Below are 22,801 nucleotides of genomic sequence, written 5' to 3' on the forward strand. Positions count from 1 at the left end.
CTTATCTGGGAAGAAATCTGTAGTCTCCCACGCTGAATTAGGTGTCTTTTAGGGGCTCCCACAGAGCCTGCAGCTACCTCTATCACTATCTGTCTTTGGAAGGATAGGTGTGACCCTGTCCTTACTTTTTTCAAAACTCTCCCAAGGCAGGCTCTGAGGTGCTGAAACTGTTCTCTATGTTGACCTGGGTTGGGTTTTGGTTTCATGAGTGTACACATATGAGGGGGTACCCCCCGAATGGAATTATTGTTTGGAGGGCAGGCCCCTTGTTGTACAGGCTTCCCCCGTGAGGTGAGTGTTCTAGGAACCCATCCGCATCAGTGTACCAGCTGGTGTTGTTGTGAGAGGCTGCATCCGGCTTCAGTGAAATTTGTTTTGAAGACTTCCAATGCGCTTGCCCATTTCATGATGAGGGATTTAGGAGCACATCTATCCACACCATACTCAGTGCTCAGCAGTTGTTGACCAAAAAATGGCATGATCACTGTGCCCCACCGTCCCCATTGACCCGATCTCACCCCAAGAGAATTTTTTTTTGTTCCCTGGATTGAAAATGCCCTCCGAGGGAAACATTTTGCTGATGTGGAAGAGGTGAAACAAAAAGCACTAGACGGCATCAACATCAATGAGTTCAAAAAACTTCTGAGTAGCGGAAAAAATGTCTTGATAGGTGTATCGCATCAAATGGAGAATACTTTGAAGGTGACTGAAGTTTAAACATGTAAGAATAAATATACAATTTTTAATAAATAAATTCCGGGTTTTTTGGGTTCCCCCTCATATGCAAAAATTCATCCACCTGATACTTAAGATTTTTCCATTTATTTGTATGTAAGTTATACCTCAATTAAAATGCAAATAACCAAAAACAAGCAATAAAGCTTCTCAGAGCTCTGATGAGATCGTCCTTGGGGAAAACTAATACTCCTCAGCCTGGCATTGGAGGGCTTGTTTTGCTACAGCTTTATCTTTTAAGGTCTAGCTGTGGCAGAGATGACCACTAAGTGCTTGCGGAGTGAGCATATGGCACACTGGCCACTTCCTGTGGGCTGCTTGCACTCCGGTGACCACCTGGGCTGTGTGACGGGCCCACATCTCGTTCTCCCTCTTTCTGTCAGGAGAGGCACTTGGTCTCCCTTGCTGTTGGGAGTGGTGCCACCATAGAGTCTGGTGAACAAGACTTTAACACAGGCCTGCTGCTGGCTCTGGGAAAACTACTGCTTTATGAAAAAGAAGAGACACGCCCATCCCATTCTCCCTGCAGATAAGACGTATGAAGCTACAATGCCTGCCATCCCCTGGGCAGGAGGGAAGGGCCAAGAGGATCACAGAGAATCACAGCACGCTGGCCCTGAGGCTGCGGAGACGCAGTGGCGAGCCCACCGCTGTTCTCCAGGCTTGTTCTGTGAAGGATATAAACCCCTAGCACTTACTCCATTATTGGGTGTGTTTTGCTATTGTTAAGAAATGTAGTTGCTGCCCTGGCCGGGTAGATCAGTTGGTTAGTGTCATCTCCATATGCCAAGGTTGTGGGTTCAATTACCGGTCAGGGCACATACAAAAACCAACCAATGAGTGCATAAATAAATGAAACAAATGTATGTTTCAGTCTCTCTCTTTCCTTTTCTCCCTCTCTAAAATTAATAAATAAAATTTTGGAAAAAAAGACAGAAAAATGAAACGTAATCGCCAACATTAAAGAAACGAAGAGACGTCACATCAAGACACCATACAGAGGTGTGAATCCTGAAGTGCTGTATCTGGGGTCCCGGTACTGGGGTAACGCCAGACAACAGTGGCACAACAATAGGAATAACAGTACCATGAGCCCGAGGAACTCACTGAACTAGACATTGCTCTGAGGGCGGGCGGGGAGCCTGGCTCTCACACTGGAGGTGGCCGGAGGTAGCAGAGCTGGAGGTGGGGCCAGGTGGGGGGTGGGGACTGGCCCAGCAGCAGGAGGGAGAGCAGCAGCAGCAGCAGGAGGCCCAGGACAGGTGCCGGGGTCAGTGGGGGCCGAGTGACCCTGAGGGGGAGATAGGGCAGTGCTCAGGGTGGGACCCAGGGGCCTGTGCGCCCCGCTGTCTGACCACTGCCTTCTTTCTGGTGATGGCTTGGGGCTCACCTGAGTCGCGGGGGGTGCACGGGGCACAGGCAGAGCTGGCCCCAGACCGGCCTCCTGACAGGGACCAGCTTCTTGTCCACAGGCACCAGGGCTTGCTGCAGGTCCAGCTGGGCAGGGCTGCTGGAGAGAAAGGGGGCAGGGCGATCACGCTGGACTTTGTCCCCAAGTTCCCACCCAGGCCCTGGGGGCCCTGCTACCTCTCAGGATGACTTCTTGGAATGTCTCCAGGGTGAGGATCTCCCAGAGGGATGGAGAGACCAGTCTGGAAGGACAAAGGAGATGACAAACTTGAGACACTGGGTCCTGGAGAGAAGGGATCCCATGGAAGGGGGTGGAACATAGTGAGTGGCTCAGGGCAGGGGCTTCCCCGAAACACACTGCCTGGGTTGGGGGTCCCAGCTCTGCCAGCTTCTGTTTGTGTGTCCTTGGCATGCCACCCACCTCTCCATGCTGCCTCTTCCCCACCTGGTGGACAGGGACGGTGACAGTACCCAGCTCACAGGCCTGAAGTGGAGACTGACTGAGTGAATGCAGGTAAAAACCGAAGAATTGGGCGGGGGGGCGGCGCTCAGGACAGTGGCGGGCACATGGTGAGTGCTCAGTATCTGTGTAAGCTACTCAATGTGATTATTTCCGTTTCCATCGGATTCTGGAAGTACCCAGTGGCAATAAAAATACAATAATAAATAAAGAATAATAAGCCCCGGCTGGTGTGGCTCAGTGGACTGAGCACCAGCCTGTGAACCAAAGGGCCGCCGGTTTGATTCCTGGTCGGGGCACGTGTCTGGGTTGCGGGCCAGGTCCCCAACTGAGTGCGTGCGAGAGGCAACCAGTTAATGTATCTCTCATACATGGATGTTTCTCTCTCTCTCTCTGTTTCTCCTTCCTTTCCCATCTCTCTAAAACAAAACAAAAGAACTCTCTAAATAAACCTTGAAAAACAACAACAAAAAAACAGGACACCGGTCTGAGTCACCACCTTCGTCACTGCCACCTACTGTGTGCCTGTTCCGTGTCAGGCCTCGAGCCGGCCCCTTTAGGACATGACCCTTAACCCTCACCCCCACTGGATGAAGGTCATCATGACACAAGTGCGAGGGAACAGAAGTGGGGCCCGGTGTTCGTGGAGGGGCGGCAGGAAGGAGGTGGGCTATGGGTTGAGGTTGCTCAGAGGCCATCCTGGGTGGCGTGGCCCCTGAAGGGCCCCAGGCGCCCCGAGCAGAGCCTGGCACACGCACGGGCTCCACGTCCTCCTCCGAGGACTGCATTTTCTCTCCTCCCTGTCTGTGCCTGAGATGGGGGTTGTCACCTGCCTCTCAGAGGGGCAAAGGAGCCGTTTGCCTGGTGCTGGGCAAGGGGGTGCTACACCCGGAGAAGGTCTGAGGCTGGCTGGGGAGGGCCTGGCCCCTTCCTGTGTGTGGGCGCGTGTGCGTGTGCATTTTCGCAATTCGGGGGTGTAGCCACGTCTGCGAGGCTGGTGGTGTGGCGGCTGTAGCCCGGTGTGTGCCTGGGGGGGGGGTCCCCTGGGAACATTCTGGCTGCCCACTGGCCTTCAGGCCACGCCCCCGCAGCGCTCTCCGCTCTCATTAGCTACAGCGAGGGCCTCGTTATTTCTTGGCCAAACGATTTTCTTGCCTGCGCAGGGGAAGGGGTGTGGGTGGGAGCTGGCGAGGGCTTGATGACATCAGTCCCCTCCAAGGGCCTGGAGTGGATGGGGACTGGGGACGGGCGCTGGACTGCCTACCGTGACCAGGATCTCTGCGTCCTCCTCGTCCTCTCTTCTGGGCAACCTGGGGCAACAACAATGTCTCTGAGAGCACCTGGCTCCCTTCGCCCGCTGAGGGGCTCGGGAGACCTCTAAAGCTGGGGTCTTAAAGAGGAACGGGCCCCGTGGGCAGACGGCACAAACGGTGAGGGGGTCTCTTCATGCCGCTGGCTTTCTCAGCTGCTACTTTTCTAGTTGATGCAGCCAGGAGCCCACCAGGCTTCCAGGTCTCACGCCCCAAACACAGACGCAGACCAGGGCCCGCGGAGGCCCCGCCGCCGCTGCATCCTGCCTGCTGGGCTGCACCATTTTCAGCGAGTCTGTCTTCCTGGGTCTTTTTTCAGGACTCAGACCGCAGAATCCAACTGTGTGAGCCCCACTCGCACCCAAAATCATTTCTCTTAAGGGTGTGGGCCCCCGGCCTCTGCCCGTCCTGGGGTCACGGCTGCCTGAGTCCCCGAAATGCCCAGCCAGATGCCCCTTGGAGACCCAGATGTCCACACTCACTGGGGACAAGGGCTTCAGTCCTCCAGTTTCAGACCAAACACCCTCGGGGTATATCTGTTTTCTCAAATAGTACCCCGAAAGGCATCCAGACCCTCTCAAGGCTGCCTTGACCCCCAGCCACTTCTAGAGCCACAGGACTTCACTGCCTCCATCACTCCCGGCTTTCCAACATGTGGATCACCCTGCACCTGTCCCTGGCACTCAGGTGCCCTGCTCTGCCCCGTCTGCTGCTCAGCCCCTTCTCCCTTCTGTTTCTGGGTGGCTGAGGGGAGATCCCAGCTCTGGAGCCCCCACGCCATCACATCTCAGCCTTCCCAGACAGGTCCAATTAGAGCTGTGGCAGGCAGCCTCATTAGTTGCTACAGCAGGAGTTGGGGAGGAGAGAGGGCGGCGCCACAGGAAGCAAAAGGCCCCCAGGCCGGGGCCCAAGGCGGGCTGACACAGACACCTGGTGCTTTCCCCACCCTCCAAGGCGGGCACAGGCCTCACACCCATCACAGGGCGGCAGCTCCATCGCATCATGCGGTGCTCCCACCACCTCTGTCCCAAAGGGCCTGAGCTGGGATTTAAATCCCAGGTGTCTTATTCCAGAGCTCTCCCTATCTCCCAACTGCCTGGGTGCTCTCAGGCACCCAGTCTGGGGCTCAGTTATCCCTGAGGCCTTGGAGAGGTGTGTTTGGTGAGCATGACCAAGTGACTGAGCTGTCCCATCTGCCTGACAATGGTCTTCTTTTATCTAAGAGTCTCCTACACAAATACCACTCTCACAGGACCCCATTCGGGCACTGCCACCCCAGGAAGCCCTCCTTCCATCCCAGGTGGGGTCAGGTGCTCAATGTCCTCCTGGAATTATCTGGATCAGGGCTGTTTCCCCCTAGGCCAGGGCAGGGCTGGGTCTGACTCATCATGGTCTGAAGACCCAGGTTTGCCTCAACATGAATGAATGAATGAGTGAATGAATGAATGAATGAATGAGTGAATGAATGAATGAGTGAGTGAGTGAATGAATGAGTGAGTGCTGTGAAGTTCCATCAGGGCTCTTCCAGGTCCTGTACCCCATCCTGCTGAGAATCGGGTGTCACCCTGAGGAAGAGGGTTGGCTCTGGGAGGAACAGACTTCTTACCACATTGACAGCTCCTTCCTTTCTTCAGGAGGGTATGCTGGCTCTCCCTGGAAGTTTCTCTGTTGGGGGGAAAAAAGTTAGGTCTCTGGGCTGCAATACCTCAAGAATTCACCATCTCCCTGGCTGGTGTGGCTCGGTAGATTGAGCACAGGCCTGTGAACCAAAGGGTCGCCAGTTCAATTCCCAGTCAGGGCACATGCCTGGGTTGCGGGCCAGGTCCCCAGCTGGAGGGGTACGAGAGGCAACAACACACTGATGTTTCTCTCCCTCTTTCTCCTTCCCTTCCCCTCTCTCTAAAAAGAAAAAAAATTCACCATCTTCTTCAAAAACCTCCTTTCCTCTTAGGCCCCTCCTCGGGGGCAGCTCTATCACTCCCCCGGAAGTAGACGACAGAAACAGAAGCCCTGTTCTGGGCCCCACCAAGCCCCTTTCTTTCAGGACCCAGGAGTCCAGGTCCCCCAAGCTTCTCACTTGGGCCCAAAAGGGGCTCAGCATTCCCCCTTCAAACCCCATTCTCCCCCCAGGTTCCCAATCTTTGGACAACTTGGCTCTCTGCTCTGCCTCAGGACCAAGGTCCCTCCCTGTTTTCTCCAGAGACATCTCACCCTACAGCTTCAATCAACTGGACACTATTTTCTCAATACACCCCTGAGCTCCACCTTTGTGTACCCACTGCCCCTGGGCTGCCCTCTCCCCCACCACATGCTTCACCTCATAACATCACAAAATAAGTTCAGCATTTCCCCTCTTCCATCCCCTTTCCATCCCCTGAACACCAGCCCACCTGCCTGCAGCTCCATCTTCCCCATCCCCGTTTTCCTTGCCCATCTCCTTTCCTCCAGTCAAAGGTCCTGGCCTGGCTCCGGCTTCCTCTTCCCACTCTGGACCACTCATCAGCCTCCTGCCTGGGGCCCCTCCTCAGTCCCCCTGTCCTGGCCCCAGAGGGATCCCTCTACATCCGGAGTGGCCCCTGCCCCTCCCTGCTCAGAGCCCTCCTGCAGCTCGATGGAGAAAAGCACCATCTCTTGGCTTGATTGCCAGGGAATTCCTCTCATGCCCTGGCCCCAGCCTCACCTCTCATTGGTCACCCCAGCTGCCCTCTGCTCCCCAAGCACGTGAGGCAGTTTCATGCTTCCACCTACACTGCCCCCACTGCCTGGAAGGCCGTGCTTGCCTCACCCGCTCGGCTTCTCTCTTCTTTTCTTTCAAATAAACTCCAAGATCAGTTTCCCTGTGATATCCCCTCCAATGTCCCCCCTGACGCAGGTACCGTCTTCTCCCTGCTCCCCCTGACCCCTGCCCGCCTGGCACACTGACCCTGACCCTCCGGCACTGGGATGGCCTGTTAGTGTGGTCTCCTCACCAGGCCTTGAGTGCTAAGGGGCCTGGGGCCCAAGTGACTCCACTCTGTCCTCCCAGGACCCACCTATGTGACGTTGGACACGTGGTCTCTCCCTGAGCCTCAGTCTCTCATGAGGAGAATGGTGAGGGACGAGGAAGCCGCCTCACAGAGGATCTGGGGAAGCTGAGTGAGACATCAGGCGCTCCCGTGTCAAAGAAAAACACAGAAGCTTCTCTCACCCCAGGGAAAAGGGGAGCGGAACAGCAAACAGCTCTAAAGAGGTGTAGATTTCAAGACAATACAGAGTTGGTTACAGCGCCATTAGCCGAATTTTCTTGAAAAAAAAAACTCTTCTGGCACTAACAATAAAATCTCATTTTTTAGTGTGGACATTAAAGCTGAGTTTTTTCAGTTATTTCAAATGGTGTAATATTATTGTTCAGATAATTACAGAAGTCATAAAACAACGGCTATTGGTGAGTTCAAGGTTTCAGAGCGGGTTTGCTAAGGTGAATGCTTAACACATGTTTACGGTGTCAGGAAGAAGAGTTCACTTCCCACGGTAGTATCATTCTATTTATTTTATTTTATTTTCACTTTTTAAGGATTTAGCCATGTCATTTAAAATTTTTTTCAATTAGTTTACTTTCAATATTATTTTAAAAGATCTTATTTATTTATGTTTACAGAGAGGGGGAGGGAGGGAGAGAAAGAGGGAGAGAAGCACCGGTGTGAGAGAGAAACAGCGATCGGTTGCCCCTTGCATGCGCCCCGACCAGGGACTGAATCCCCAGCCCAGGCCTGTGCCTTCACTGGGAACTGCACCTGTGACCTTTGGCTTTGCGAGATGATGCCTCCACCCACTGAGGCCCACTGGTCAGGGCACTTTCAATATTACTTTGTGTTGGTTTCAGGTGCACAGCATAGCGGTTAGACGATCATATACTTTAGAAAGTGTTTCCCCCAATATTTCCAGCACCCACCTGGCACCACACAGTATTATAATATTATTGACTATTCCTTAGCTGTACTTTACATCCCCGTGACTGTTTCTAACTGTATGCAGTACCACTTTAAGGAAGATTTCTGCAGTGTTTCCTAAACAACCACCACGAAGGACGTGTGTGTTTGCTTTCCTCACTCCTGGCTGCCACACTAGTAGGCCAGTCCCCGGAGGGCAGGGATGCTGTCCTGTCTGGCCCGGGCTCCGCGTCCCTGGGCGAACGTGTGCCTGCGGAATGAGGAGCAGCGCAGGCCCACGGAGCCCCAGGCCCGCTCCCCACCTCTGGACCCCATGGCCTCAGCGCCCATCCGCACGCGCTCACCTGGGCCTCCTCCGCGGCTTCAGCAGGAAGCTCAGCTGCCTCATCGCTGTCCTCCTCCCTCGGCCACACCCCACACAGAGGGCTGGAGAGATCAGTGGCTGCCTCTTCTTCTTTCTGGGAGAGAAGTCAAGAAGGGTCAGACTAAGGCCGAAGACTGGTCAGGGACGGGTACGGAGATGTGCCAAGGAGCACAGATGGGAGCCGGTATGAGGCAGGACCGGATCGCGTGGAGGCAGGCCCAGACCAAGAATGGGGTGAGGGATGATGTTAGGACGGACGGTCCTGAGGAGAGACAGGGTAGGGGGGCGTCAGGGCTGGGTCAGGTTGGGGTGCTCCAGTGGGGCCCAGGCCCACCTGCCAGATGGCCTGGATCTCCACGCCCAGTGATGGGGGCAGCAGCGTGGTCCAGCTCGCTCTTCTCGCCTGAGCCCCGTTGGGCAGCCTGGTCACACAGTCAGGAGGGGGAGGCCTGTGTGTGTGCCCACCACCTGTGGGTCGGCCTGCGCTGGGGTTGCCACCCTGCCCACCTTGGGGCTGGAGGCTGGGGGTCCCTGCTCTTGGGCTCTCCTCCTGCCTCCTCCACCCCCCTCACGTTCCACTCACTCATCTGGGCCCTTATGGATCTGACTCAGCTGCTGCTCCAGGTGTGAGACTTCTAGCCTCAGTTCCTGCAAAGGAGAGAGGCTTTCCATTCTTTCCCAACCCCATCCCCACACTCCTCTTCCAAGGTCAGTTCCATTCCCCTGACTTCTTTCTTTCTTTCTTTTTAGAGAGGAGAAGGGAGGGAGAAAGAGAAGGAGAGAAACATCAATGTGTGGTGGACATGCCCCCAGCCGGGGACCTGGCCCACAGCCCGGGCAGGTGCCCTGACTGGGAATCAAACCAGCGATCCCTTGGTTTGCAGGCCGGCGCTCAGTCCACTGAGCCACACGAGCCAGGGTACCCGACTTCTTTAGGCTCCTTAAGGTACATATTGCCAAGGGACGTGGGGAAGAAACTTAGGAGACCAAAGAGAGACAGAGCAGCAGAAACCCAGAGGGTAACCTACCAACCAGGAAAATTAAGCAAAGGAAGGCAGAGACAGAGGCACGCGGGACAAAACATGGACGGACACGTTCACAGAGACGAGAGACACACGAGGTATAAGAGGCTCCTACACACCAGGGACGGAGAGCAGCGTCACCCTAGATCCAGAGAGGAGCGAAGACAGGAACCTAAGTCAGCCCCACAGACACACACAGAAATAAGGAAGGGAGATGTGGGAGAAGACGCCCACAGAGAATGGAAAACAGACACATTGAGAGACACAGTGCAGCAGAAAAGGTGAAAAGGCAGAAAGACGGAAAGAGAGAGCGACACACAGTCCAACAGTGAAGATGGAGGGGAGTTGAGGACACTTGGGACAAGACTGACAGACGCAGAAAGAGGCAGTAAATCTTGGAGGTGGCAAAGAGAAGCGAGGAGCCCGAGGCCGGGCCAGGCAGGGGTCACCGAGGCTGGGGCGGGAGCCGGCTTACCTGAGTGGTGGCTCTGTACTCTTCCAGGGTCTTGGCCAGACTCTCTGCGTGGCAAGTGCGCTGGGAAAGCCCAAAGCCTACTGAGCCGGGGTCCAGCCCCACAGAGACCCTGAGGCTGGGAGTGGGAGTGTGGGGGGTGTGGGTGTGGGGCAGGGTGCGCTCAGGGGAAGGGCTAAGGCCTGTGGGACAGCACTGGGTTTCCAGATCCTGCAGGTCATGCTTCGACCTCAGGGGAACCCTCTGACCTCTCCGGCTGCTTGCTTATCCAAGGATCAGAGCCCGGCGGGAGACAGGCAGGTGCATACCCCAGCCCCCTCACCTCAGAGAGGTCGGCGTCTCGTTGGCAAATGAGGTGTTCACACTCACAAAGCTGCCACTGCCAAGGAAGGAGCCTGCCCATCAGCCCCGCCCTCCCAGGTCGCCCACTCCCGAACCCCCTCCTCAGCCTCCCTCTGGGTCTCTGGACAGCAGCCATCCAGGCAGGGGTTTCGGCCGCACTGCCTCGCAGCCCTGGGAGCCTGGAGGCCTGAGGGAAGCTCCCGGCTCTCACCAGGCCTCAGGGGCTGGAATTGGAGCTGGTAAAAATGGCCCTGGGGGTGGTGGAAAGCTGTCAAGGCATTAGGGCGGGGTGGCACCTTCAGAGCATCCTTCTCCATGGCCAGCTCCTCAGTCCTCCTCGTCACTCGATCCCGCTCAGCCAGCAGCTTCCCATTCTGGAAGGAGGAAAGGCCAGTCATGTTCACGTCAGCAAACGGTGATGCTAGCACCGGCTGGTGTGGCTCAGTGGATGGGGCGCCGGAGTGCGAGCCAAAGGGTTTCAGGTTTGATTCCCAGTCAGGGCACGTGCCTGGGTTGTGGGCCAGGTCCCCAGTTGGGGGGGGGTGTGTGTGTGTGAGAGGCAACCACACACTGATATTTCTCTCCCTCTCTTTAAAAATATATAAAATCTTTATTAAAAAAAAATGGTGATGCTAATGCTCATAGCGGACATTTGCTGACACTCAATGTGCAGTGGGCCTCATGCTAAGCACTGTATGTTTTAGCCCATGTAATCCCTCTGACCAACCTATAGAATTCCAGCTTTGATTACTCTGTGCATCAGTCAATCTGTCCGCTGTCCATAAAAGTGGACATAGGACTTGCTTCATGGGTTTGTTGTGAGGATCAAATGAGCTAATTGCTAACATTTACTGAGCACCTTGCATGTGTTAACTCATTTCTTATAGCCTATTTAATTGTATCACTTTTTATCTCCTATTTTAAAGATAAAAGCAACTCAGACACAGAAAGGCTGAGTGACTTGCCCCAAGTCTATAGGTGGGAATTAGTGCAAATACATGTTATTAGCACAAAGCATGTAGAATAGTGCCTGACGTAAGCCAAATGTTTGAGAAATGCTATGCTGAAGTATTTTTATGTGGAATCTAAATAACAATACAAACAAACACAACAGAAACAGACTCACAGATCCAGAGAACACACTGATGGTTGCCAGAGAGGAGGGAGGTGAAGGGAGTGAGAAGTACAGATGGGCAGTTTCAGAATAGTCACAGGGACGCAAAGTCCAGCCTAGGAAGCATCGTCAATAATATTGTAGGAATTATGTATGGGGCCAGATGGGTGCTGGAAATATCAGCGGGAACACTTTGTAAAGTATATGATCGACTGACCATTAAGCTATATACCTGGAACTAACACAAAATAATATTAAATATAACCTGTAATTGAAAAAAATTTAAAAATTTTTTAAAACATTGGATTATGAATTTTAAACACAGACAAAAGTAAAAATCACTGGTTTCAATAATTATAGTTTCCCAGTTTGTTTCTTCTCTGGCTTCCAGGTTTTTTGTTTTGTTTGGGGTGTAACCAGATTTTGTTTTAAATTAACTAGATTATTTTAAAGCAAATCCCAGGCATCATATTATTTCACATGTAACTACTCCAGTATTATAATCTACTTAAGGGCCTTCCCCTCAGCCCTGGCTGGTGTGGCTCAGTGGATTGAGCGCCAGCCTGTTGAACCAAAGGGTCACTGGTTCGATGCCCAGTCACAGCACATGCCTGGGTTGTGGGCCAGGTCCCCAGTTGGGGGTGTGCAAGAGGGAACCGCACATTGATGCTTCTCTCCCCCTCTTTCTCTCTCCCTAAAAATAAATAAATAAAACCTAAAAAAAAAGAAAGGGCTTTCCCTTCACCAAAACCACAATACTTACCCTTACCACACTTAACAAAATTAATAATTCCTTAATATCATCTCACAAATTCATATTTTTTGTTTTGGCTGTCTCACAAATGTTTCACATTTACTTTATTTGAATGAGGATCCACAGGCTTCTGGTTGAAATGTCTCAATTCTTTTTATCTGACAGTGATTCCCACACCTTCCAACCCTGGCACTTTATTGGGCCCTTCTTTTGTGGAAGAAACCAGGTTGTCTTGTTGAACTGGTGCGTTTGGATTTGGTTTATAGTGTTCTCCTTCCCTGTGGTGACATTGACCATATCCCTGCATCTTCATTACTTCCTGTAAACTGGTGGGTAGATCCAGGGCCTTTTCCAGACTCTTGCTCAATTTTTTGGCAGGCAGATTTCACAGGATGCTGCTGTACGAGGTCTTTCCAGAAGGTATCCAGCCATGTAATATGAAAAATTTAGACATTTATTGAAGAAGACACAAGAAACATTGTACATAGGACAATGGCGTCACAGTCCCTTTCAAAGTAGGCACCTTGGGACCTCATGCAGTTCTCCCAAGCGCCATCAACTGCCCCGTCGTTTTTTCCTGAATCTCATCGATTGTCTGAAATCTCTTCCCTTTCAAAGGTGATTTTAGTTTTGGGAAAAGCCAGAAATTGCAGGTGCCAAATCTGGGCTGTAGGGAGCTGAGTCATCTGGGTGATTTGATGCTTCACCAAAAATTCTGCACGAGATGTGATGCATGAGCAGGTGCATCGTCGTGATGAAGCTGCCAATCACCAGGTGCCCATAGCTGCGGCCTTCTGAGTCATCTGAATAGTTTCTGTGGAGGAATGTTCAAGCTTAACGCAAAATGTGATGCAGATTTGTTGCTCTACTTGCTCAGTCATTGTGAATGTGACGGCCACACAGTACACGTGCTCACTGAATAGCATCTACCGCCCCCACTGACTGGTGCAGTGAAGTCATCATTGTTCACAAATGCACATTCCAGTCCCCTCTCCTTGGCTGCCAGGTTACATTGATGTTGCACACACCATTCTCCTTATATTAACAATGGCTGGATTCTTTCCACACAGACCTTGTACATGTCATATTGCACCATTCAGGAAGAACATAATGTCTGGCTGTCCTGACAATGCCCTTACTGCCATCATCCCCTATGTTATAGAGGAAACTGAGGATCAGAGAGGTTAAGAAACTTGGCCAAAGTCACGTGGTAAGTGGATTCAAACCCAAATCTGATTCCAAATCCTGTGCTTATAACCTCCAGACTCTCTTCTGACCCAGATGAAGCCTGAGGTGAGAACAGGGAACCAGCTTCGTCCCTCGGCCCAGGCTCATCACTGAAGGTGGAGACCAATGCAGAAACTGATGATAACTAACTAGGGCCTGGGCTCTCTGGGAACCCTGATGTGGAGCTTCCGGAGGACAGGGGGCTGGGGCGGAATCCTCAAGAGTGAGAATTCTTGGGAAAAACAAGGGGGCCAGGGGCCCAGAAGAGGGCAGTGGGCAGGGCCAGCTACAAAATAGGACTGAGACTAAAATGGGTCCAATTCCATTCTAGAGTTTCTGAGCACCAGAAACCTAGTGAGTTGCACTGTTTAGATGTGAGGCAGTCATGGGGGAAAGCATTTCTGGGCATGGAGGCAGTCGGCTTCCTTTGCCACAACCTGGTGCCCTTGGGGATCCAAGGCCAGCTCCTCCTTTCCTCCAGCTCTGGGGCTGCAAGGCCCCCACCAGCTGCGCTCCCTCCCTCAGCCTCAGCAGGCCTGGGCAGCCAGGTGAAGGGCGGAGGAAGGACGGGTCAGGAATGCTGTGTCAACATCTGTCCACCTGGTCAGGGTTTGCAGGCTGGATCCTGGGCCACTCGGCAGGGAACCTGGTTACTCAGCCACTTCTGCCCCCTTCTGCAGTAACCTGAGCCCTGCTCCGTAGGTTCTCCGTAGGAAAGCTGAGTGTCCGAGTGTCCCTTACTCCAGCATTATTCTACTGTAACTTGAGAACTCGATCTATAGATGCTCTGTAGGCAGCTGCCAGTGAGGGGAAAGGTGGGGGGGAGGGATCCAAGAATAGCTCCAGTTATCGAGCGCCTAGGATGTCCCAGGCGCAGCTCAAGGCACTTGACCTGGCAGCAGGCCTTCTGGGCTGGGAAGAAGCAGAGACCACTGCTTATTCCTTCTGCTTTCATTGGGGGTCCTTCCTCACATGCGTAGGTGGGTCCCAAGCCCCAGCCCTGGGGGTGAATCAAGATGGAAATCTCAGTAGAATCAGGAGACCAGACAGGTTAGCTAACCCAGCAGCCATGCTTCCACTCCAGAGGCTGAGGATATTCTCACAGCCTTCCTGGCAGCTGGGGTGGGGGGGCTGTCACGTGATCCGGTTCCACCGTGAGCTGTAAGAGTGATCTGATGATGAGAGTCCTGAGCCCTGGCTGGTGTGGCTCAGTGGATTGGGCGCAGGCCTGTGAACCAAGGGGTTGCCGGGAAGGTCTCCAGTTAGGGGCACGCAAGAGGCAACCACACATTGATGTTTCTCTTTCTCTCTTTCTCCCTCCCTTCCCTTCTCTCTAAACGTAAATAAATAAAATCTTTAAAAAACAAAAGAAAAAGAAGGGGCTGAGCAAGAGCCCAACGGCCTTTTTGGGGCCACCACCAGCAGATGCCGTGAGAACTGTATGTCTGGAGACCAGAAGGCAATGCCAGCCTCCCAGTGGGTGCCAGCATGTAGTAGTGACTAAGGTCCAGGACCAGATGGGACTACGAACATCAATCCTGCGGCCAGCAGAGAGAGCAGATGTTGAGCGAGGACTGCCGGTTCCTGGAGCACTAAGGTGCTGCCTGAGTCTCCAGCAACTTAGATGCCACCTTGTGGGGGGACAGGGACAAATTACATCATCAAGTGATGAGTTTCAATTTCCACCTAAAAGAACCAGGTGGACTCAGAATTAACTCAGATGATGATTTGTGAGTCAGATGGAATGTGGGTTGAATCAGACATGAGGTTGAACCGGGCCTCTTAATATTGTCATTTAATTTCCATAATAAGCATGTTGAACAGACATCCTTCTCCCCCATTATTAGAAAATAAAACCAAGGCTCAGGAGGGGCAGTCACATGCCTCAAGGTTGGCTGTCATATAAGTGGGAGAGATGGGATTTGAATTCAGGGCTGACTTCAAGGCCTGTGTTCTTCCCACCATACAAAAATACCAACATATAGTCCTGGCTGGTGTGGCTCAGTGGATTGAGCACCCGCCTGTGAACCAAGAGGTCACTGGTTCGATTCCTAGTCAGGGCACATGCCTGGGTTGCAGGCTGGGTTCCCAGTCGGTGGCATGCAAGAGGCAATCACACATTGATGTTTCTCTCCCTTTCTCCCTCCCTTCTCCTCTTTCTAAAAATAAATAAATAAAATCTTTTAAAAAATACTAACATATAAACAACACTAGCTGTTAGCGAGCCCTTCCCATGTGTCCAGCCTTGTGCCTAAGGCTTCATAAGCATCCCTCATTTAAACCTCACTCAACTCAATGAGGGAGATTCTATTATTTTGCTCATTTTTACAGGTAAGGACACCGAGGCACAGAGAGGGGACCCATGCTTATGTAGGTGGCCTCAGTGTGAACCCAGGCAGCCCGCTCCCTGCCCTACACTGACCAACAGTGGCAGTTCTCACAGTCAGTGATGTGACTTTAAGAGTCATTCACATATTATTGGGATTGTGGGCTCTCCCTCATGGGACTGCAGGGTGCTTGGTCCGCAGTCTTTTGGGGGTGTCTGAGGCACAGCGGGGAGGACTGGGGAAGAGGTTGGGGTGGGTGCAGGGCTTGCTCACCTCCTCCTGCAGAGTCTTCAGCTCGGCCACTAGATGCTGCTGCTCCTTTTCCTAGTGACCCCAGAGAGAGGACAAAGGGTTCTTTGGGGGCTTCCTTGCCTCAGGTTGCCCTTCCCACCACCTCAGGCCTGGGTCACTGCAGAGCAGACAGGGCTTGGGCAATGGGTCTGGGGAATCCTGATGGCTCCTACTGTCTCCTGTCATTAGAGGAATGGGAAATAGACCTGACCTCAAAGTCTGAGGCAAGGAGGACCTGGGGTAATGGAAGGAGCCTGGGGACCGCGGTCTCTTCCCATCCCGCAGTCAGGCTCTGCCGCTGAGACCCCAAGCCAGGGGAAGGAGGAGGACACCCTGTGCCCCTCGCCCAGGACCTACTGTCTGCCGGGCCTGGGCCAGGAGACTTCGATTCTGTTCCTCCAGGCTCTTGGTCACACTCTTCAGGTCCTCCAGCTCCTCGTCCACGGCCTTGGCAGACTGCAGAGCCTGCTGGGTACTGAATGGGGCAGGGACACGTGGCCACATGAAGAGGAAGTCAGAGACCATAGGGAGAGATCCATGCAGAGGGACAGAAGCAACAGAGAATCCCAGACAGAGACCCAGAGGTAGAGGGGGATGGAGACCCAGAGAGGCAGGACAGAGACTCAGAGAAAAAAGGGGGGGAAAGAAGTGAGTATGGGGGACAGAGACCAAGTTTCTACCTAGAAGACTAAGGGGGTGGGTCAGAGTCCCTGAGAGTGGGAGACTGAAATCGGGGGAACGGGACAGACACAAGGAAGACAGAGCACAGGGAAAGAAGCAGCCGCTGAGATGGAAAATCAGAGGGAAGAATGCAGAGAATTCTGAACTCTAGAGGCTGAGAGACAGGCACCAGGGGGACACCAAAAAGATAAAAGGTAGAGGAAAAGAACAAAGGGACAGGTGTGGGGTCACAGACGGAGCAGGAGGTGCAGAGAGCATGTGGAAAGCGAGGCGGGGGCTGTGGTCAGGAGGGACACGGAGGCACAGGACACAGGACAGGGACGCGGGGCCGGCCCACCTGCGGAGCTGCTTGCGCAGGGCCAGGATCTCCTCGCCCAGGCGCACAGAACCCTCCTCGGCCGTCTCCACGCAGCGCTGCAGCTTGGCGTTCTCCCCGGCCAGCCTGCGGTTATTGAGCTCCAGGTCCTCCAGGCTGCTCAGCAGGTCAGCTGTGCCGGGCCTGGGGGCAGGGAGGGCCAGGGTCACCACCCACAGCCCCGGCCTCTTCCCCAGGTGACGGTAGGTGGTGAGCATGCTGGGGAGATAAGCTCTTCTGGAGAAAGAACAGGCAGGAGACTGTCCCACTCTCCCTGAGCGGTTAGCGCAGCTCAGGACAGGCGGCGGGGCATGGGCAGGGGGGAGGGCAGAGAGGGGCCCGAGGATAGATACAGCTCAGGCCTGGGGTCTTCGCCTCCGAAGCTCTCCAGGTTGGCTGGCTCCTCGGTGTCCGGGCGTCCTACAGAGACAAAGGGACGCGGGCTCCTCAGTGACTTCGGGTGTGGGGGTGACCCAGGACTCTGGGCTTGGTCCTCCCCCGGCTTCCACCCTCACACTTCCTCTGGGAGGTCCCATCTGCTCAGAAAAGCCTCTGTACCTGGGCTCAGGCTGGATCTCCCACGTAGCCCTGCAGTTTCCATGCCCGACTCTGGGGAGCACCTCAACTGCCCCCGCATGTGTTCCTCCTCCCAGCCCCCACACTCACCACCTGGACCCCTGCTTCTCACCCTCACCGGTGATAGGGGCCTACGCCCAGGCCCCTCCTCCTTGACTCTGCTCCATCCTCCTTTATCCCCCGACCCTCACCACAGCCCACTCCCCAGCCTCCTGGCCTCCAGCGTCTCCCTCCTGTCCTTCCCCCACCCAGAGCTGACCGCCCCCCCCAGCCCTTCCTTGGCCAAGCCCAATGGGAGGAGGTTCAAGGAATGAAAAGTAAGCCCTGTTTTATTTGGTTTTGCTTTTGTAACGCTGAAGAAATATAATGCAAACACTTGTTTACGGAGAACCTCCTGTGTGTGAGGTCTAGGGGCACAAGGGTGAGCAAACCAACTAACCAAACAGCAGGGCAGGTAACTAATCAGGTTGTCAGACTTCTACAGGAAAGGAGTGCAGGTCTGTGAGTGTGAGCGAGTGTGGAGAGCCAGGGACCTTAGCCTGGGCGTCCCGGCTGGAAGAGTTAAGAGGTGGGCGGGGCCTTGCAGGGCTCTGTAGTAGGGCTGGTGTTAGGAAAGGGGCTTCGGAAAGAAACTGAGAGGAATAAAACCCCCAATGCTCAGCGAAGGTGGGGAGTCTGTCCTGGAGGCGCCTTGAAAGCCGAAGACACAGCTACAGGCTAGAGCCAAGGTCCCACTCTATCCTCTCACTCTGTCATCAAGTGGGAAGTCCCCCCACTGTCTAACCCTGGGCCAGCCTGCTTCATTCTATATATAGCAATCTCACCAGATGGCAGTTGCTGGGAGGTCAGGGCCCCCTCGAAGGCGGTCTCCTCTTCCAGCTCTAATCCTCTATATCAAAGGGATGAGGCTTAGAGCTCCCTGCAGCCACCCTCAAACCCAGCAGGGGGATTCTGGGTGATGGAGGAGGGGCTGTTAGGTGAGAGCGCACACGGTGGGGAGGAAGGTGAGGCCAGATGGCAAGTGCCCGGGGCCAGATGGAAAAGCAGGAGGGTGAGGACCAGGATTGGAGAAGGAATGGTGATGGGTGTCTGTTAGCCCCCCATCGCCTTCCCCCTTTCCTTCTTCCAGCCGCTTTTATTTCTGCCTCTCAGACCCTCTTTCACCTCCCCATCCCAGGCACTTTGTCCTTAGACCCTTTGCTCCTCCCCCAACCCCCTCCCTTTACTTTTTCTCTCCTCAGCCTCCTTCCAACCACAGGACGTCCCTGTGCCCAAAGGGTGCTGGCTGCGGTAAGCAGGTATGAGGTTAGATCTTCAGAAGGACTTCCCAGGGGGGAGGTGGAGGCACAGGGACCCACTCATCCAGCTGACAGGCAGCGATCCAGTCCCGCATGACCACCAGGAAGGTGTCCAAGTCCACAGTGGCCTGAAGGCCATCCCCGTTGGGGTCTAGTCTGCAGGCCAGCGTTTGGAGGCGTGTGTCCTGGGGGCCTTGTCCTGTCACAGCCTCCAGGTAGGCGAGTACCTGGGTCACAGCCACAAAGCCTGGGGACAGAGCATGCCATAAGGGAATCTGGGGCAAGTAGGGAGCGTGGGAGTTGGGGACATTAGGACGTCACTGGCTGGGCTGGTGGCACCTCTGCACCACAGCCCGGCTGAGACAACTTGGGTGAGTCCTTTCCCCTCCTCTGAGTCCACTTGTTTACCTGGACTATTTCACAGTTGTCCCCACCTCAGAGGGTGGACGACAAAGGACCAGCTGTGCCCCCCAGGCCCACAGTGGCTGCCTTCCCTCCATCTCCCAGGCACCAAAACCCCACCCTCTTCCCTTCACGTCACCCAATTTTTCTTCCCCTTCTGGTCCTTGCCCGAAAGGCCTTCATCCCCTTATGCAGCTTCTTCCTGAAATCACCCATGTCCTTCCTACAGGACCTCCAAGAAGGGCCCTAGCCTACCCTTCTCTCCATGGCTCCCCAGTTCCTAGCCCCCCATCCATCCCCACCCCTTATTATTCCTTATCTCCCCCATGCCCAGTGCTCCTAAACCCATCCTGCCCCTCCCACCTGTCCTCTGGGGGTCACAAGCCTCGAACGTGGAGTTGATTATTTGCTCCTCCAAGCTGAGCGGTGTCCCCAGGCACCCCTCCTCTGGCTGGTCCCGGAGGTACACTGCAGAGACAGTGCCCCGTGAGGAAAGGAGCGACCTGGGCTTCTGCAAAGGGGAGGGAGTTCACTCGGAGCTGCCTGGAGTTGGGGCTGGTGGGGAACAGGAAGCAGCTTCCGGTGGGGGCAGCACTGTGAGGCTCTTTGAGTCACCTCCCTGCCCACCACCCTGGGGGATGTGGGCCCCATCTTTTGGGCCAGGAAGTGTCCCCTGCTGTCTGATGCTTTGTGTCTAATCCACTCAGGAGCCCAGATAATGAATGATCACCCTTTATCTTCTCTTCCCCTGCGTCCCAGGCTCAGCTCAGAGGGGTCTCCGGGCGGGGGGAGGGCAGAGAAGAGAGGATTCTGGGAGGAGCTGAGGGCGAAGGGGGCCCAGGAGCCAGGAACAATCCGATAACATTCTGGCAGCCTGGATCGATTCTGCCTGCTGCATCTCCGGTCTTGTAGCCTGCTTGGGGGGCCGGGTCTCTCCTCTCACCATCCCCAGCTGAAGGGAGTCCAAGTCAGCTCAGAGCCCAGCTGCACTACTGTGGGCAAGCCGCTTCTCTTTTTGGAGCCTCAGTTTCCCCACCAGTAAAATAGAGGCAGGGTTCTCCTCCTTTCCAGGGCTGGAAGGGTTAGATCTGTGTGTATGTGCAGAGCATGTGTGCGCACACACACACACACACACACACACACATTGTGCATGTCCCAGGGTCTACTTGTCCATTGCTGTATCCACAGTGTCTGCGCACAGTAGGCACTGAATATGTGCTCCAAGATATGGGAGATCCTGTACCCAGGAGCCACTTCGGCAGCCCAGCCTCTTCCCCAGGGCCGGAAGTGACCTTCAAGACTCCCTGGAGCCTTGGCTGGTGTGGCGCAGTGGATTGAGCGCTGGCCTGCAAACCAAACGGTCGCCAGTTGGATTCCTAGTCAGGGCACGTGCCTCTGTTGCCAGCAAGGTCCCAGTTGGGAGCACGTGAGAGGCAACCACACATTGATGTTTCTCTTTCTTTCTCCCTCCCTTCCCCTCTCTAAAAATAAATAAATAAAATCTTAAAAAAAAAAAAAAGATTCCCCCGACAGCTGGGTAGAGCAGTGGGCTGAGCACAAGCTTCAGGGTCTGGCAGAACCAAGGGGCAACCCAGGCAAGGTACCTGGCTTTTCCGAGCCTCAGTCTCTTCCTCTGGAAAATGGGGGTGGCGTTCCCACCCTCTTACAAATAAAATGAGATGAATCTGGCAGGGCTCTGGCATGTGGTGGAAGCTCAGTAATAGAATGGAACGTTTACTCAGCCTCTTCTGGGGGTTCTGCAAGGACCACGCTGGCTGCTATTATCAGCCCCAGTTCACAGGTGAGGAGACTTAGGCACAGAAAGGTTAGGAACTTGCCCAAGGCCCCCACCTGTTCAACGTACAAGCGCCCTTCCTCATCCCTCTAACTCTTCAAGGGTCCTTTGTAGGGAGTTCAAATTTAACCCCTTTGGGTTTGAACCCATGCTCCTGGGGAAGGGGAGCAGGAACCCACCGTCAGGGGAGACACCAGGGCTTGTCCCCAGGGCTTTCCTTGTGCTCCTGTTTCTTCCTCTCACTGTGCTCCCCGGGTTGTGGAGGAGGACCCTGAGCCTCGCGACCCTGAGCCTCGCGAAGTCACTTCCCCAGGGCCACTTGGCCAGTGAGCGCAAGACAGAGTGAAACCGGGACTGTAGGGTTACAGATCACAAGGGGTCCGAGGACATCCCTGTGCTTCTCTCCTGCTCTCTTCCCTGCATGTCCTTCCTCGGTGCCTCTGCTTCTCTGTCCGTCTCTGTGCCTGCCCTTGTCTAGTTTTCTCTCTGGTTCTCTCTCTCCGCCTTCCTCCCTACTCCTTCCGCCACCGCGCCCAGCTTCTGTCGGCATGTCCCCTGCCTCGATTTTCCTCCGCGTCTGTGCGTCTCTCCCCACGTTCCCACGACTCTCCGTGCCCCAGCCTTCTCTCTCCTTGCTGTCTCCGTCTCCTCACCCCCCACCCCCACCCCTTCCATCTCTCCTGGGTGTGTCCCTGCCTTTCCTTCGGGAGCCTCTCCCAGCTGGCTGCGCCCGGGCCCACAGGTTCCCCGGTGGCCGCACGCCCTCTGCTGGTGCCGGTGGAGTTTAGATGTCGGTCACTCGGTCAGTAGGTCCTCGGGTGCCGGCGTCCAGGTGTCTGCCTCCTACCTTCCTACCTGGAAAGCCTCCGGAGGCCACGGTCCAAGAGTGGGCTCCCAAGAAAACATGCAGGCTCTGCTGCTGCTGGGGTCCTCTAAGAAAGGGGCCCTGCCTCTGCCCGCGGGTGGGAGCCCCCTTTCTCCTCAGAGAGGGCAACCCAGCGTCCCCCTCTGGGAGCCGGCTTTCACCTGCATTTGGTGTGGTTGGTAAGCCCCTGAACTGCGGCCGGTGTGAACTGAGATGCTCTTCAGCATAGAGCACACACCAGACCCTGAAGACGTAGCATGAGAAAAAGAGAACCCATTTTTCTGTTGATTATGTGATACCATCACGGGCAGAAAAATGGCCTGTTTCTTTTTTTTTAAATTTCTTTGGAATGTGGCTACTCACAAATTTAAAATTGCATACACGGCTCATTTGTTGGACAGTGCCGCTCTAGGAACTGGAAATGCCAGAGCGAATAACACAGACCCTGCCTGGTGGAGCTCATGCCGTAGTCAGGGAGACAGACAGACAGACAGACAAGCGGATGTCAGTGCTACGAAGGGAGGTAAAGCAGGAGAGAGGGGTGGGTGCGACGGGGCAACCGCTTTACAGAAAGCAGAGAGGGGTGACCCTGCCGTCGCTGGGGAAGGCAGCGGGCACGGTGCGGGCAAAGGCTTCTGCTCTGGCCTCCCAGGGCAAAGGGGATAAGAGGTCCAGACAGGCGGGCACACGGTGGGCCCCCTCCTTCCCACCCTGCACAAGGCAGAGCCTTCAAGCCACCTCTCCCAAGTCCTGGAGTCACAACCTGGTGCCCGTTCACCAACTGCTCCCTCCTCATCCTCCCATGGGGGTAAACAGGGGCCCAGCCACCTACTTGGTTTAGCGGAGCCACCCGCCTGGCTGTCAGGTAGGTCCATGGGCCGCCCTCGTTGCGCCACAGCTGCTGGTGAAGCTAACAGCCTCCCTCCATCCCTGGGAGAGACCGAAAAGGGACCGGCTGCTCCGGGAGCTCCTGGAAGGACAAGCAGAGGAACGGCCTCTTCAGACCAAGTCGCCCTGCCTTGCCTGTGCCTCGGGCCGTTCTGGGTTCTCAGAACCTGTTTGCCCGCCCCTG

General features: G+C 54.7%; 1 protein-coding gene and 1 long non-coding RNA gene across 5 annotated transcripts; one reads left to right on the forward strand and one right to left on the reverse strand.

Annotated features, from left to right (window-relative positions):
* Positions 1-1,603: 1,603 nt before the first annotated feature.
* KASH5 (KASH domain containing 5) lies at positions 1,604-22,709 on the reverse strand. 3 transcript variants are annotated; one of them, XM_090261337.1, is made up of 19 exons: positions 22,562-22,709; positions 19,433-19,537; positions 18,728-18,914; positions 18,194-18,258; positions 17,147-17,213; positions 16,776-16,937; positions 16,115-16,232; positions 15,740-15,790; positions 10,341-10,418; positions 10,025-10,081; positions 9,706-9,765; positions 8,792-8,856; positions 8,543-8,630; positions 8,189-8,302; positions 5,522-5,580; positions 3,870-3,915; positions 2,323-2,387; positions 2,126-2,242; positions 1,604-2,026 (listed from the first exon to the last, which is right to left on the reverse strand). In XM_090261337.1, exons 1-19 carry the CDS (start codon positions 22,602-22,604, stop codon positions 1,885-1,887), a joined length of 1,689 nt encoding a protein of 562 aa, XP_090117463.1. In that variant the 5' UTR covers positions 22,605-22,709; the 3' UTR covers positions 1,604-1,884. The 3 variants fall into 3 exon arrangements, with proteins under 3 accessions (XP_090117463.1, XP_090117462.1, XP_090117464.1); XM_090261336.1 differs by having other exon boundaries at positions 2,126-2,245; XM_090261338.1 differs by lacking the exon at positions 9,706-9,765 and having other exon boundaries at positions 2,126-2,245.
* LOC149994834 (uncharacterized) lies at positions 16,231-20,588 on the forward strand. Of its 2 annotated transcripts, none has more exons than XR_016507897.1 (3): positions 16,231-16,405; positions 18,611-18,667; positions 20,229-20,588. It is a non-coding gene; the product is annotated as an uncharacterized LOC149994834 (long non-coding RNA). The 2 variants fall into 2 exon arrangements; XR_016507898.1 differs by having other exon boundaries at positions 16,239-16,405; positions 20,258-20,588.
* Positions 22,710-22,801: the final 92 nt, after the last annotated feature.

Source organism: Furipterus horrens, unplaced genomic scaffold, assembly GCF_987537825.1.
Source record: "Furipterus horrens unplaced genomic scaffold, mFurHor1.1.pri manual_scaffold_13, whole genome shotgun sequence".
Classification (NCBI taxonomy): domain Eukaryota; kingdom Metazoa; phylum Chordata; class Mammalia; order Chiroptera; family Furipteridae; genus Furipterus; species Furipterus horrens.

Excerpts from the sequence above, each read along its gene's own strand:
- KASH5 (XM_090261336.1), bottom strand. The coding sequence starts at position 22,604 with ATGGACCTACCTGACAGCCAGGCGGGTGGCTCCGCTAAACCAA. Across the intron at positions 17,214-18,193 it reads CTCCCAGCAACTGCCATCTG|GACGCCCGGACACCGAGGAG; the intron begins GTGAGATTGCTA and ends TTGTCTCTGTAG. Across the intron at positions 5,581-8,188 it reads AAGCCGCGGAGGAGGCCCAG|AGAAACTTCCAGGGAGAGCC; the intron begins GTGAGCGCGTGC and ends TCCCCCCAACAG.